This window comes from Brachycentrus maculatus, unplaced genomic scaffold (assembly GCF_059751285.1).
Source record: "Brachycentrus maculatus isolate JH-2025_06_01 unplaced genomic scaffold, ASM5975128v1 h1tg002017l, whole genome shotgun sequence".
In the NCBI taxonomy this organism is placed as follows: domain Eukaryota; kingdom Metazoa; phylum Arthropoda; class Insecta; order Trichoptera; family Brachycentridae; genus Brachycentrus; species Brachycentrus maculatus.
The window spans coordinates 12,325-25,981 of record NW_028282559.1 but is presented as its reverse complement, the minus strand read 5'-3'; the positions used below and the strand labels follow the sequence as shown (position 1 = coordinate 25,981).

At 37.6% G+C, this 13,657-nt stretch overlaps 1 protein-coding gene across 1 annotated transcript; it reads right to left on the bottom strand.

Annotated features, from left to right (window-relative positions):
• Nucleotides 1-415: 415 nt before the first annotated feature.
• On the bottom strand, nt 416-1,163 carry LOC148298452 (peroxisomal multifunctional enzyme A-like). The gene has a single exon (XM_088276864.1). The coding sequence runs from the start codon at nt 1,161-1,163 to the stop codon at nt 474-476; it is 690 nt and encodes a 229-aa protein (XP_088132990.1). The 3' UTR covers nt 416-473.
• Between the last annotated feature and the right edge of the window lie 12,494 nt (nt 1,164-13,657).

Sequence of the window (13,657 nt, the reverse complement as noted above, 5' to 3'; positions counted from 1 at the left end):
TCCCAACCCCAACCCCAACCCCAACCCCAACCCCAACCCCAACCCCAACCCCAACCCCAACCCCAACCCCAACCCCAACCCCAAGTGCTGGCAATAGGCTCATGTTATTTAAATTATAATCAACTCTGTCGCATATATATACTGATTTGAATATCGAGATGTGATATCGACATGTGGATATTGATGTTATTATTTGCGCATATTTCAATAGCATAGCATAACATCACACTCATAGCTTAGCTTTGATTGAGTCTCTGTATTCCATGATCCTTGAGAATGTCTCGTCGGGCCTGTTAGGGTAGTCGCACTTGCGTTCCCAATCGCTGATTTATGGAAACTTTTTAACCACATCTTCTGGCGTCATCGATTTAGGATCGAAAAAGGAACCCTGAGATTAAATGATTTTTTACTTAGGTTCTCTGCCATCTAAGCTTAGCTGCGAAACCCCCTCCGATTTCGAAGACTGAACCCGTCTATTTGCACGAATCGTGGCAGAGGTAGGCAACAAGGGGAGCTACTAAGCTTGGCTTCAGGTTCTCTAGCACATCTGGGGGCATTACGGTTTCGAGCATCCTGGATGCAGCCAATGGTGCAATGGTGTTCACGTGGATATTCCTCTTTAGCCCTTCTCTTGCGAGAGCCATAGTGAAGCCGTGGAGGCCGAGCTTAGCAGCGGAGTAGTTGACTTGCCCGAAGCTACCGAATAGGCCTGCAGCAGATGCGGTGTTAATGATCCTGCCATAGTTCTGCTCTCTCATGATGTTCCATGCGGCTCTCGAGCAAGAGAAGGCTCCAACCATATGCACCTTCATGATGAGATCCCAGTCTTCCTGCTTCATTTTCTGGAAGGAGATATCTCTGAGGATACCGGCGTTGTTGATTAGGATATCGACCTTGCCGAAGTTATCGACAGCTGTTTTGATGATCTTCTCACCAAACTCGACTGAATCGTAATTGGCAACAGCTACACCACCCTTTGATTTAATTTCCTCCACAACTTTGTCGGCAGCATTGCTATTTCCGCCCTTCCCTGCCACATTTGAGCCCAAATCATTGACCACAATCTTTGCCCCTCTGCTGGCAAACAAGAGAGCATATTCCCTACCGAGTCCTCCCCCCGCTCCAGTAATTACTACGACTTTGTTATCAAACCTGAGACTCATTGATATGACGAGGCTAATATGTTATATAAATGATGTCATACATCTATCTATCTGCTATCTCAATTGACTATCTACTTATCTACCTTTATTTAATTAACTAAACTAAGATGATAACCTGGAGTATATATTATAATAATAGCTAATAACCGGAGAGGGCATGACTCATTTGATCAACTGCTATGACAGCATTGATGTGGAAATGCAGTTTCTTAGGATATCAGATGAATCGGATGACTAAAATTGCAAGCAACTCCTCTACTAGTCCAATGATTATATCTTTGATTAGTACAAGATACAGGCCATCATCGTTTCTAGTCTCGACAGGACCTCCATACGAAATGTTGAGCTAGAAGTCTCTAATCTCTCCAACTGCTCCATCTATATTCTCTATGGCATCTATGAGTCCACTTCAGAGCTGCATCCAGGCATCGATATTTTCTATCGCGTCGAGTTTAATTTGGGCACGCACCAAATTGTCCTGTTCTCAACCATTCTGATGAACTATATACCTTTTCGCGTACAAGAGAGCACACAAAAAATAAACATGGGCAAATTTATCCTGAAGATTAACTCGTTGCTGAAATATGGAAGTTTCCGAATTTAGCCGCGGACCGGGGAAATCGTGCTCTGCATGAACAGTGTGATGACGCAGACTCAATTCAACCTCCTGCTGCTGTAGCCGGTGAAGCTGAGCGAGTATGTCGAGTAATAGGTCTTGAAGAGCAAATACTACTGGAGGACGCACTTGTCAAAACTGTTGCATCTCAATAACTATCACTAGTTTCAGTCTCCCTCCCAGGCCGAGCCTAGAGTAAACAAAATACGGATCAAGGAACTCAACCCCAACATCAAGCCCATTAATGAGCTGCTCACTAAGATCTCTCCCTACCTGCATCTCTAGTTCCCTTTCATGCACTCCTAGCACACCTACACCGGATTGGGCAAGAACATCGCCCCCGAACAAATTTCCAGGATGATCACACCCATCCGAATGGTGCAGCAGAAGAGGAAGAATGTCGAGTACGACTTGATCAAATGCGCGATGATGATGACAACATTCAATTAGTTCAACTCTTGCGGCGAGATTCTAAACTTGGGGAGCGATGTCCTGGGCAAATAAAACAAACTGAGCGAAGAGAACCGTAAGCAAATGATTGCTATGCTTGTGCCGCCTGTGATTAGGTTCCCCCAGGGGGAGCCTCCACAAGTGCTATCCGAAATTTAGATCATGAACAATAATAAGAACACAGAATGGGAGATCATTGACCAAGGAGGATTCGGCAGGATATCCAAAACATTTATAAAATTCAGATTTAAGACCGAGGACGAGCAGAAAAGCGCTGAGAAGACCAACACAAGCATTCTCAACGAGGGCGAAATGAACTTGCCGAGCCGGGCCAACGAAGCCCCGGGCAACAAACTTAAAATGGTTTGGATACGGCCATTAGTGCGTAAAGAAGATTTCGATCAGAGCTGTGAAAAAATTTAGCATGAGAAGAAGATCCTATCCTAAATAAATCCCCACTCCAGCCCCTTCATCGCCAAATTCTACCATTCCACCCAGTAGAGCTACTGCAACCAGCTCTATATGGAGTACTGCCCGCAGCGCTCGCTCTCTCTCTTTAAGTTCCGCACCAAGGAGTTCCTTTCCATCTCCTCAAAACTCATGCTGCTTAGGTACATCGCGCAGGCTATCAAGTTCTTGAAAGATAACCAAATCCAGCATTTGGATTTAAAGCCGTCGAATATCCTGATAGCTCCCGGGCTCGTCAAGCTCATTGATTTCGGAGAGGCCTACCATCCGAAGGTGTGCAACAAAAGTACCTGAATTAAAATATAGACTTTAAGCCAGGCACTTCACTGCCTTATGCTCCCCCTTAGTCTTTCACATTCGAACTGTTGAATGGCTCAGGATATCTGGATCGGCTTGACATTTTCAGTTTCGGAGTGATCCTGTTCGAGCTAATCTACGACATCTTCCCGATTGACTTTGAGAAGCACAAGTACGACCAGATGCGCAAAAAGTACGCAAATAAGACATTCCAAGTTGCATTGGTGCCTGAAAAATATGAAAGAATCGGATATAAATCTCTGAATTACTGGCTGCTCCTTCTCGCGATGAGATGCTTGCAGGCTGACGAAAGAAAGAGGCCTTGCATTGAATGGGTTATCATCTTTCTCAACTACTGTGTCACATATGAGCAATTTCTCTATCTTTGATCAACTTTTTTACGACCCTGTTTCTATAGCCGCGTAGTCTATATTGGTTTATCGTAATGTCTGATAGTTTTTCATTTATTATTTGTTTTACTTCACATGATAATAAATAAGGTTGAACATCCTCACATCACATCAATAATGAAATGCTAGCTATAAAAAAACCTAACAAACATTATCAATCTTTCTTATTGATAAAACTTTCATGAAAGATTAAATTCTATGCTTATGTCTATGTGTATAAGATGCGTATGATGTCATGTATGCATTTAGGGATGTTTAAATAATTTCGCATTTTATTTTAAGATGAAGAGTGAGTAGGAAAGGTTAGCACACCCTTTTTAGAATCATTACGAATAGTTCAAGAAAATTCCAAAATAGAAAAGAGCTGAGTACAATCAAAAGATTCTGTAAACGTAGGTGATGAAAGGTGAGTACAAGGTGTTTAAGACATAATATCCCTGTCATGATAAATGGGACTATCGGAATTATAAACTGCACTATCACTACTATAAAAGCGATTCGTCGAAGCAGCCTCAGGGGATTATATTCTTCTTCCATGGTTTGAATGCTCATGGGGAATCTTCTGGCTACACGATGATTGGAGCTGCATCTCAATTGGGTTTTGATGTCTACGCTTTGGATTTCATGAACTTTGGGAGATCTGAAGGCCCATTTCGAGGCGAAATCACTTCGCTTGACGAGTTGGTTGGGCAAGCAGAGGAATTCATGGCCTTCATCATGGCACAGTATCAAAACGCAGGGAAGATAAAGCAGTATATTTCAGGATTGAGCCTTGGAGGTTCAGTTTGTTTTAAGCTTTGTTTGAGGAAGCCAAATTCTATTGAAGGAGTGATTTTCTTCTCGCCTGCTTTGCGTTAAAATGCGTAATCACAGCCTTTCATGAAAAAAGTAGGGAAACTAGTAGGAGCATTATTCCCACGTGTCAAGCTTATTTCGCAAGTTTTTACTGGCCAAACCAAAATTGATCAAACAGAAAGGATACTCGCTGACTAATACATCTACAAAGACAAAGTAGTTCCAGGCTCGATTAAGGTCGTGCTTGAGTCAATGGAACAAATTGCCCAAGAATTTCATAAATTGTAACAGCCATATATTCTTTTTCAGTCAGGAGTAGATAAATTAGTTGATCCATTCGCTCCCTTGGACTTAGAGGAGCTGAGCAAATCGACAGATAAAACGACTATATACTGCAAAGATATGTGGCATGCTGTTTTCGGGGAGTAGGAAATCGAGGAAATTGTTCCAATCGTAGCATAGTGGCTCAGACGAAGAGTTTGAATTGCATTTTGATAGAATTGATACATTCATATTGATACTGTTCATCAAATATAAAAATTTTTGAACTAGGCATGAATAAACTCAGAAACCTAAATTGAGCGAAACCTTTCGGTGAGATTTACATAATTATTAGCTTAATTGTCTCTCTGGTGCATTAATATTGAATAACGAAATAAGGACTAAAAAGAACAATGATAAAATAAAATATTAGAAATTATGCAACACATAAAATGAGAAAAAAGTTCCAGACAAAGCAGAAGGCCAAACAGGTGGCCAAACAGGTGGCCAAACAGGTGGCCAAACCTGCGTGTGGAGGAGACTAATGAGAAGAAAGATCATTGCAATTTGATCTCTATTTAAATTAGATTAGATTAGATTATTGAATAATTAAATGAAAGAGACATTTGAAGTAGACTGGTTTAACAACATCGAGGAGATTAACAAGTTGGTATGCGAGCATAACCTAAAATAAGAGCCCCCTTAATCCAAAATTCTCAGATACACCAAGATATTCCAAGAATCAACCACCAAATAAACCTCATTTCGGGCACCATTTTAGAGTTTCAATCGATAAGCCAATTTTGAGGTGGAGGATCTGCTGTATAAATAAAACCAACGAATCCAGATCGTGCCCAGGCCTCCAGTTCTCCGAACTAAAGAAGAAAAGATCTATTTGCAAACTGTGCGAAAATTTTCAAGGAAATACGAGATGCTCTGGATCATGATCAGCTCCCTCGAGCATCCTGCCAGATCGAACTTCGAAAAACTATTCGCGAATTTATCTCATCAAAGCGAAAGCACCAAAGGAACTTAGAATTTTCTGCTTATAACTTAACACAACAAACTATTTTAATATACAAAAGAGGGAATAGATATCAAGATTCTTTTCGATTACTAATCTTTCAAGAGCACCTTTGCATCGAAACGATAACTGCTTGATAACAACCACCATATTTTAAAGGTATGCGTCGAAACTGGCAGAGGTATGGACAAGCGCAGTTAAATTTCAGGTGGCAAAATCACCTCAGTTGTGAGCTTAGAAAAGATTATTGATAATGAAGTAGCTTATGAAATGTAAAAGTCACGGAAAGACTTACCTTATTACAATTTTGTTCACATTGATAGTTCTCCCGAGATTTTTACGAGGAGATCTATCTTGCAGGATTGTTTATATTCTCGAAAAAAGTAGGAGCTCATCGAAAATAGTAACCACTTTTATGAAATGCTAGTTAAATAAACTAACTAGCAGCATATGAAAACAGTCGGGAGCATACTTCGCAATAAAAAAGTAAATGCCGAAGTTGAGATAAAACTAGCCGAAAGTAAGTATCGGACGTTTCAGAGAATCCACTAAGAATAGTATAAAAATAAATTCGAGCATTACATTCAATAGTACGATCCTATCGATGCGCAATCAGTTTCTAATCAGTACAGGGTGTACAATCATGTGATAGGTCTCTACTGTCGAGAGTCTCTGATCTACAGGCTGCTGAACAATATTATCAGGTACTCTTTCAACAAGGAAAGGGCCAAACCAATCTCAACAATGATCAAATATCTGTATGATGGGATTCGGTTCCATTTTACTAATCGATTTCGGTAGATTCATTTTCGTACAGTCTATCGGGGTGCTAGAGCCTCCACTATGTAGCAGCATAACTTCGCAATAGGAAAGTACTTGTAGAATCTCGGCTTTATGTCAACAACAAAAAACAAAGCTGAAGCCCTGAAGTTTAAATCAATCAATAACAAAAACAATGAAGGAATAATCATGATCATAACCATTCCTGATGTAGCCCTCGACATAGATTATTTCGAAGAACACGAAGGCTTCTGGGCTCTCAATAACATTTTAGAGCTCAAAGGCATAATTTTGTAGAACGAAGAGGAGGTACTGTTTAATCCCTTAAATACATATGAAATTAAATAGTGGAACCCGAAAGAAGGAGAACTTCACCTCGAGTACGCCCCTCATCTGAAGCTAATTAAACGCAAATAAATGGGAATAGCCTTGAATAAAGAGGAATAGGAATTCCTGAAGAGCAGATATAAATTGAAAAATAAGGATTACGACAAAGGAATGAACTTTCTGAGAGAAGGCGACCCCTTATCGGCAGTCAATTATTACGAATCCTCAAAAAGTAGAGGATAAGATTTGTCTTTTGTTCAGAAGTAAGCCTACATCGAGGGTTTAAAAGCAGTTGGGGACATTAAAAAAATAAATTAAATTCTTTAGTAAGAAATGATATCCATTGAGAAGCAGGAACAAGACATCAGCTAACTCCAGAAATCAGTGTAATAAACTCGACAATCTATCGAGAAGTCCGTAGAAATCTTGAAACTCTACGATAATTCGATTTAGTTTGAAAAAGCCTCCATAACCGCAGAAAATCTCATGGAAAAATTGTAAATTCCGCAATTAAAAATTTCCACTCTTTAATAAAACATCATTCGAATAAGAAGTTTTAATGAGTTAGCCAATACCAAATACCAGGCAAGTGAAACCTTGCAGTCTATTAAGGCTTGCCTCCAAAGCCTAAAAATATTAGATTAAATACCTTATTTGAGTTTTTATGAAAATCTCTGTGACATTTGGAAGAATCTTGAAAAAATAGAATTCGAAGATGTGAATAAGTATGAAAGCCTCTCTCGATTGCGAAAGGGCTATGAAGGCTTAAAAAAATGTAATGTCAATTAGATTAGAAATTTGTCCGAAGAACGTATACGCAAAATTATAAAAAAAGATGAGGATAAATAGGGGGTGGTAGGAGCATGGACCTCAATCACCTATTTTTTAAAGAAATTCGCAGATAGTAAGCTTTCATCCAAGCTACCCTTGAACTAAAAGAGCAATTCGAAGGAAGATCACAAAAAAATGGAGATTGCTTTAAATTAATATCTCGCCGATCGTAATCATCCCACATAAATAAAGTAATTCGAAAAGGATATGATTGCAACCTACTGGATTTTGCGATAAATGAAGGCCAAACGGAAATAGGTAGGGAGGTAGGTAAAAGTATTAAAGGACACAGAGATAATAAAGATGTGCCGAAATTCACTTTTATTCTTCAAGAATTAATATAAGCAAAGATGCAAACATGAAGGCAAGGCCTATGAAATTTTATACAAAAACTTTTATAAGACTAGTTTGTGTGTGTAGATGTGCCTTCTTAGTTATAAAAAATTCTCTGCAGCCTACTAAAGCTTTCTTCGGCTTGATTTAACTCACTCAGATAATGCCACCATTGATTTGATCCGAGTTTTGTAAAAGCACGGCCATCTCTTATTCGAATATGGACAAATAGTATAGAGAAAAACAAATGAGGGCCAATTAGTCTACAGAACTCAATCCTAGTTGTAAGGCTAAAAGAAAATAGCCTAAGCCGAGTCAATGCTCAGAAGACTGGAAACAAATGGCCGGGATAAAGGCAAGATATGCTTCACAGATGAAAAAGTAGCGTTAAAAAATGTAAAGGCTTCTTTCTTGAAATCTCTACTGCTTGAATCTGAATAGAATAGGAAGAAAGCGATGTAAAACAAACAGAAGTAAACCAGATTCTTTAAATATTCTGTTCAAATGGAAAATAAAAAATAATAATTCCACGAGCTCATGAAAGTGATCTATGAAAAATAAGAACTGCATAAAAGTGACAAAAAGTTGAACCAATCCCATTTCAAAGTCAAAGATTTAACTGAAAAGATTTTCGTTATCAACCAATCGTAGAAAATAGAAATCGATCAGGAAAGCTATGAGTTGCGAATGAAAAGATGTGAGCCAGAGTATGTCAGCATTATGCAGATCATTTAGTAATAAAATCAGCAGCATTAAATACAGAAGAACATGCAATTAGCTCATTTGAATTTATTAATGGCCGAAAACCAATTTAAGTTAGGGTTAATGAGCCGGTCAAAAGAGTATCTCACCAAATCTAAGACTTCATTAGCTACCATTTTTAAATCTGATTAAGAGGATTAATACAAAGAAGGCGAAAATAAAAAATTCAGTCGAAAAAAATTAATGCTTGGGAATAAGACGAAAATTGGTTGCATTAAACTGGAATCGCGCATCATAGCCTTTTATGGGAACCAAAAGACCAGAAAATAATACTTAGAACAACTATTAAAGATTAAAAACTTCATTGCCGAATAAATGAACGATCCCTTAAACGAAGCAGACATTTGTGAAAGTGTAGGCCTCATTTACGCCTACTCAATGTTCTTGTTTAAGTAAATAGACCAAGTTTAGTTCACCAATAATATGAAGCAAAGCATTTCACTACGGTAAAAGCTACTGGGGAAAAATAACTTGAAAAACGCAAGATGTTTCACAGTGATGATGGAAATATAATACGAAGATAAACAGAACATATCATATGAGGCTGCCAAATACTATTATGCACAAGGTCATGAGATTTATGAAAACAGTGAGTATACTAAAGACCCTCTCATGATTATGTTTCACACTCAGCATGAAGTGGCTTATCTCCGCCATCTTAAAAAATCGAGGGAGGCATGCAAAACGTATATAAGGGGCTTCCTACTCTATTAAAAAAGCGTGAATAGGCAAACTACTCTCGAAGTGGCCTCGTAGTTTTTCAAAGGAGCCTAATTTATGCTAAACAACTAATTTTAAAAAGAAGGTGTAAATTGGCTGAAGACCTCTTTAGCATACTACAACTAAATCTAAAATTTTGTACATGAAAAATTCGACTTATCTTATTTTCACCCTCGAGACTATGATGTGGACGCTAAAAAATATAGAGTGCTCAAAATGTTGCAATCGCTTCAAAAAAAGTATGGAAACATAATGGATATAAACTAAATATAAGCAGAAATCAAAAAGCTGAAAGATAGGGCAAATAAATTAAATGGCCCTTGAATGATATTCTGATAATTATAATTACTATATCTGAATCTGTATGATGTTTCCTATTTACTTCTATTCTTTTGGCGCCGACATTTCAGTTTCCGGGCCAAACACTGGGCAATGACTTAATGATTACAGATGAACTAAAACATAAATCGATAAACAATATTAGTAACATGAGGCTAATTCAAATTGACCCGAAAGTGATTATAAACAAAAGAAAGACTTATCAATTTGATTACTGATCGATAATCTTGAAATACCAGGTGTCACTCGTTGATCTTTGAGCCACGGATGTCAGTTTCAGATTCCAAAAAGTGATCCTTTTATTTCTATTCAAAGTTTGTAAAAAATTAGGCCATTTCAGCTTGAGTTACAGAGGGAAGCTTCAGTTATTCAGATTCCATTATGTCTTCAATGTTTGGCCTGTTTTCTGGCTTCCACGAAAACATCGATTCCAGTAAAGATTTGAGGCTGCTCGAAAGCTTGTTTGAATGCTACTTTTTCTCATACATTTCCCAGAAAGATTTAAATTTCTTTTGCATGATAAGCCCATAAATTCGATCTGTGAGCTTCGAAGATGTAAAAGGGTAGTGGCCTGTTACTAAAATGAAGTACAAGACTCCAATCGCGAAGATATCTGATTTCGCCGAATATTCTCTCCGAGTGTGAATCTCGGGAGCAATATAGGGCAAAGTGCCAACCAGTTACTTTCTCTTAAATTACTTGCAGACCGAGTGCCCAAAATCTATGAATTTTATTATACCCATTTTTGTAATGAGGATATTTTCAGGCTTTATATCTCGATGAACAATTTCCTCGGAAAAGAGATAGCGTAGAGTTCCCAAAACACTGCGGATCAATGCCCGCACTATTTTCTAAGGAAAGGCGGTATATTTGAGATATTTCTGTAGGTCCTTTCCATTTTCGTACTCCAAAACCGCATAAGGAGCACTATCTTGCGATGATTGGTTTTACGACATCGGTTCTGTAGATTTATCAACAAGGGCCACAATTCCTGAATGCTTCACAGATGAGAGTATTTTGCATTAGTTCCGAAAACAAGAATAGGACTTCTCCCCGGCGAAATACATTTTAATGCAATAATTCTTTTCCTCCTTTGTCGCTAAAAACACTCTACATTCATGGAAATATCTACTTTGCTTGTGTGCCGATTTAAATCAGCTCAATAATTTTGTATGAGCCTAAGAAGCTTGGAATGAGTGGGCAATTTAGCATATTATAAATTATAAAAATCGTCTTTTCACTTGAACATAGAGACCAAATTCTTTTATAGCATACAAACTGTCCTGTAAGCTAAAACTATGTAGAAAACCGTTGTTTTTGAATAATGAAATTACAAGTCTCACAGCTTTAAATTATATTTGCATTATAGACACTAAATTAGAATTCACCATCTATAAAATGCAAGTTGAAGAATAATTATCATTCATATAATCACTAAATGAAATGAACATTCTTGTATTTATGGATATCACATTATAAGTGCAGAATATAATGACGCGAAAATGGGCGTCAAAACGAGTTTAAATTACGATGATAATTATACTCAATGAGGTGGCATTGATAATATCAATATAAAATTATAAATGAGGCCTAAAAATATAAATGCAGGAGAATCTCCGAAACAAAGCAACCAATCTCCGAAATATGAGAATAAATCTCCACGCTTTTCAAATAAAATATTTTATACGACATAATCTTCACTGCCTATCGAATTAGGGATAATTGGGATGCAGATTCCAAGGGCAGTCGACTGCACATTCACTTAAAACAGTATTGACAAGGTTCATGAGATATTTGCACAGATTCAATAAGTATGAACTATTCGCAATTTAGAACAAAAGATTGAACACATCCAAACTTAGGAGCACTCTCGAAAAAAACTATGAAAAAATGCTCGACTGCTCACAACTCCTTGAAAGAGTGGAAGAGTATGCCCTGAAAGTAAGGTCAAATGCCTCGAGCATATCATAGCATCTCACAAAATAAAACGAGTCTTCATCTGAACTCTAAGCCCAACCTTGTGCATAAAATAAATATCAACTAAAGTATCGAAAAATAGGCAACAATAGCAAGCAACAAAAAGCCAAAGGCACAGCCATCTCATAAGTTTAGGAGAAACTGAAGAAAATGCTTTTTCATTAAGCAATTAAGTCAATACATACAAAAAAGTAGCAATAAAGATCCAAGCAAAGCTTATGCAAATCGTAACTACACTACTTATAATACTTATAAACTTAAACAATAATTAAGTTGTAACAAAATTTAGGGAAATCGAGGTTAGAAATCGATATGCTTTCGGAAGCAGTAGCCTGCTTATCGTCGTTTCTCATCTCCAAAAATCACAACAGCAGTTTGTCATAAATTTTGGACTATATGAGGAGCAGCTACCCTAAATGCAAGACTAATTCGCTTTTTGAAATCATCATCAAGAAACTGGAACGAAATATAGAAGAATGTAGCAGAGGAGAAATTATTGTCATCCTCAAAGAACTTTGCTACGAAGTAATCTTCGAGTACAAAATTTCGACACTCATTAAACAATGCAATAAGAATAGTATTGACAGCTTCTAAGTCTACTTCTAGGATATACTGCTTATATTCGAAACTGCCACTATGAAAATGAATGATCCAAGCCATAAGTTCTCATCGGAACAAAGAGTTGAGTACTCCAGGATTTTAAACACCAAAATTCCACAGATTAAGGCAGATCTTGCGAAGATATTCATAGCCAAGAATTAAAAAGGAGAAATAACATTCCTTTCGTAAATAACAATTATAGTCTAGGTAACTCTACGACAAATTATTAGCAAACAGTCGATTTTGCGAGAAGTTACTCAGAATCCAATAAATAATCGCAATATCCGGACAAAATACGAGTGAACCAGCAATTTCATTCTTTCAATAGCTATGGCAACTCTACATTACAAACTTGATCGACTATTGCGCACATGAAATCGATCCTTCGGCTTTCATCATGCAGTTTCGGCAGCAGAGTCAGTAGCGATTAATCAAAATAAAAGACTATCCACCATAAATTAAAATGCATCTTTACAATCGATCTCCAGAGGAGTCTGCCAATTCGATCAGGAAGTTTAGGCATAATATGGCCTTAGCTAAGACTAATCTCTTAATTGCGGCTCAAAGGTCAAGCAGATAAATAATGGATCTCATGCAGGAAAGATTAAAGCAGAAGCTTTAATTCATTGAGATATAGGTTAGGGAAATTATTATTAATGCAACGAAGTGGACGGAAGAAACTGGGAGATTGGAATCGAATTTTAGGTAATATGTTCTTTTAGCTAATATGGTGCATATATTCTGCCAATAGTTGCAATAAATTAATAAAAACAGCCAATTGTGTCTGGAAATTACAAAGTTCTAAATGCTTATTCGAGATGCCAATATTGCTGTGTTTTGGGAGGCCTTTCAAAATAATCCAAGATTGACAGCACTCAGCCGACAGTCACTGTTGGAATAACAAGCCACAAGGTTCGATGAGTTCTTCATAGGATATCTTGAATTCTCAACTGACAAGCCTTGCGATGAACAGGTGAAGGCCGTCCTTTCTCAAATTATAATGCAAATTATCTCAGCAAAGATAGAGAACATCGCAGAAGACAACAAGTTCAAATAAGACTTGATACACACGCTCTGCAGTTTGAAGGAAGGAAAATAAAGAATGACCATTATGAATCGCATCTTATTTCCATATGTCGCTTCGAAAATATTCAACTGCAGCTTCAAACCCGAGAATTTTGATAAAAACCTATGTAAGTTACATTCCAGAATTTCCGAAACCACAGAGTATCTGCTGAATGCTCGCCCAGAAGACAAAATAGAGAATCACGAAGGTCTCTAAAATGATTAGTTCGAAATTGGAGACCGAGAAGATGCAGACGAAATCGTCAAAATCGGTAAATCTCTGCTGAATATGGGAAACAACTTCATCTCTGGCTTTATGCAGAAAAAAAAATGATCTAATGATAGACATAAGAATATATAAATGGCTTCCTCCGATCAAATCATATTTATAAATGTCGCTTGATTCAATAACGGAGTTCGTGTCCGAAAAGATAGAATC

Excerpts from the sequence above, each read along its gene's own strand:
- LOC148298452 (XM_088276864.1), bottom strand. The coding sequence starts at position 1,163 with ATGAGTCTCAGGTTTGATAACAAAGTCGTAGTAATTACTGGAGCGGGG.